The 1621-nt window shown below is 44.5% G+C and overlaps 1 protein-coding gene across 1 annotated transcript; it reads right to left on the reverse strand.

Moving 5' to 3' along the window:
- Window positions 1-7: 7 nt before the first annotated feature.
- Window positions 8-1171, reverse strand: LOC119324103 (pumilio homolog 24-like). Its single transcript, XM_037597846.1, has 4 exons — window positions 572-1171; window positions 442-483; window positions 202-263; window positions 8-123 (listed from the first exon to the last, which is right to left on the reverse strand). Exons 1-4 carry the CDS (start codon window positions 677-679, stop codon window positions 60-62), a joined length of 276 nt encoding a protein of 91 aa, XP_037453743.1. The 5' UTR covers window positions 680-1171; the 3' UTR covers window positions 8-59.
- Window positions 1172-1621: the final 450 nt, after the last annotated feature.

Here is a 1621-nt window from a genome sequence, read left to right on the forward strand (position 1 = left end):
CATATGCAACGCATTCATAAAGAATGAGTGTCAGCAACTTAGTTGAAGAACAGATGCGTTTACATGGGATCCAGAAATTCCAAATATTTCCAATCCATTTTACGGAGGGCCTCGGTAACTAGCCTGTAGAGATGAGAAATCCATGTACATAAGAAGTTGAACATATGTCGCAACTCACAAGGCTTTGATAGTGACACTTACTTGATTATATCCTCCTTGCTCAAATGACGACCTATCATCTTTCCCCATAGTACTTCGATGTCCTGTTAATATTTAGGTGCCGCGAGCAAACAAAATTAGAGTTGCCCAAAATATGGTACTGAATCATCATAAACAGAGGTGGCGATTCAGGCACAAATTGCAACTTGTCTACTGGAATAAAATTATGGCATCACATACAGAAACTGATACTACTGGAAACATGATGAAAGTAACAATTACTTTCTTAAGGTTGTAGTCGGGCTTCCTCGACTCCGACACTTCCTGCCATGTAGTCAAGAACATTCCGGTTTCAGCTCAAACTCAAGCAGCCCATACTCTAAATCAACACCCATGCTCCAACGATGCGTACCTTAGCTGTGACCCGCTTTTCCTTGGCAGTGACTGGCTGCGGCTTCCCCTTGGTGCCGCCGCCGCCGCCTCGCGATTCCTCTTGTTGGTGGTCGCGGCCACCGACCATGGCGACGCTAGGTGGTGCTGGCAAAGGGAGGAAGACGGACGGAGAGCGAGGGTTTCTTGGTAGAGCTGGAGGAAGGCTCTGTCATCGCGCTAAGCTTCGCCGCCGCCCCATCGTCGGAATAACCTGTCGGGCGTGGATGGCGGTGGATCGAACCAATCGAGCCACCGTGGCAGTCGGAGGAGGATGCGGACGAAGCCATCGAGGGAAGGGAGGACGGGCTCGGCGCGCGACATGGAGGAGAGATGGCTGGGAGAGGAGGGGCCGGCCGACGCCGTGGAGGGGAGACAAGAATGCGGCGACGCCGTCTATGGACGGGAAGCGGCAGGGACGGGATCAGGCTCGAGCTGAGAGAGTTAGAGGACTGTGTGATGCCGTGAGGATAAGATGTATAGTATTTCTTTGAGAACTGGATAAGATGTATAGTAGGTGGAAAAGAAAACACAGAAGAAATCTATCAGTCTCTAGCTCGGCCCGTCCACTCTTGGGCTGGCCCATCCGTTGCTCAAAGAGTTTTGGGCCCTGGATGAACGCCTCAGGCTGTCTAAAAAAATCTAATTAGGGGTACTCAGTTAGTTTTATTTCCTCGTCAAATAAAAGTTAGTTTTTTTTGCAAATTTGTCTAAAAAACATTTTTGCAAATATAAAAAGTTGTGTTAGTCTCACTTTTATTTTAATTTATTATAAATGTTTATATAATGTAGTATAAAATATTTCTTATATTTTTATATGTTTATATGTTTAAGTTTTCTTCAACGGAGATTAAAAAGTGATGGACTTGGATAGTGTTTTAAAAATAGCAACTGACATAGGCAATGACGTAACAATGATGGGTCGTACTGAAACATCACGAGAAAATAATCCTTCTTTATATGTATGTTATACATAATAATACAAAAGGTACATGTTAAATATGATTATTTGCATATATGTGAGAGATAGAGA

This window comes from Triticum dicoccoides, chromosome 6B, assembly GCF_002162155.2.
Source record: "Triticum dicoccoides isolate Atlit2015 ecotype Zavitan chromosome 6B, WEW_v2.0, whole genome shotgun sequence".
In the NCBI taxonomy this organism is placed as follows: domain Eukaryota; kingdom Viridiplantae; phylum Streptophyta; class Magnoliopsida; order Poales; family Poaceae; genus Triticum; species Triticum dicoccoides.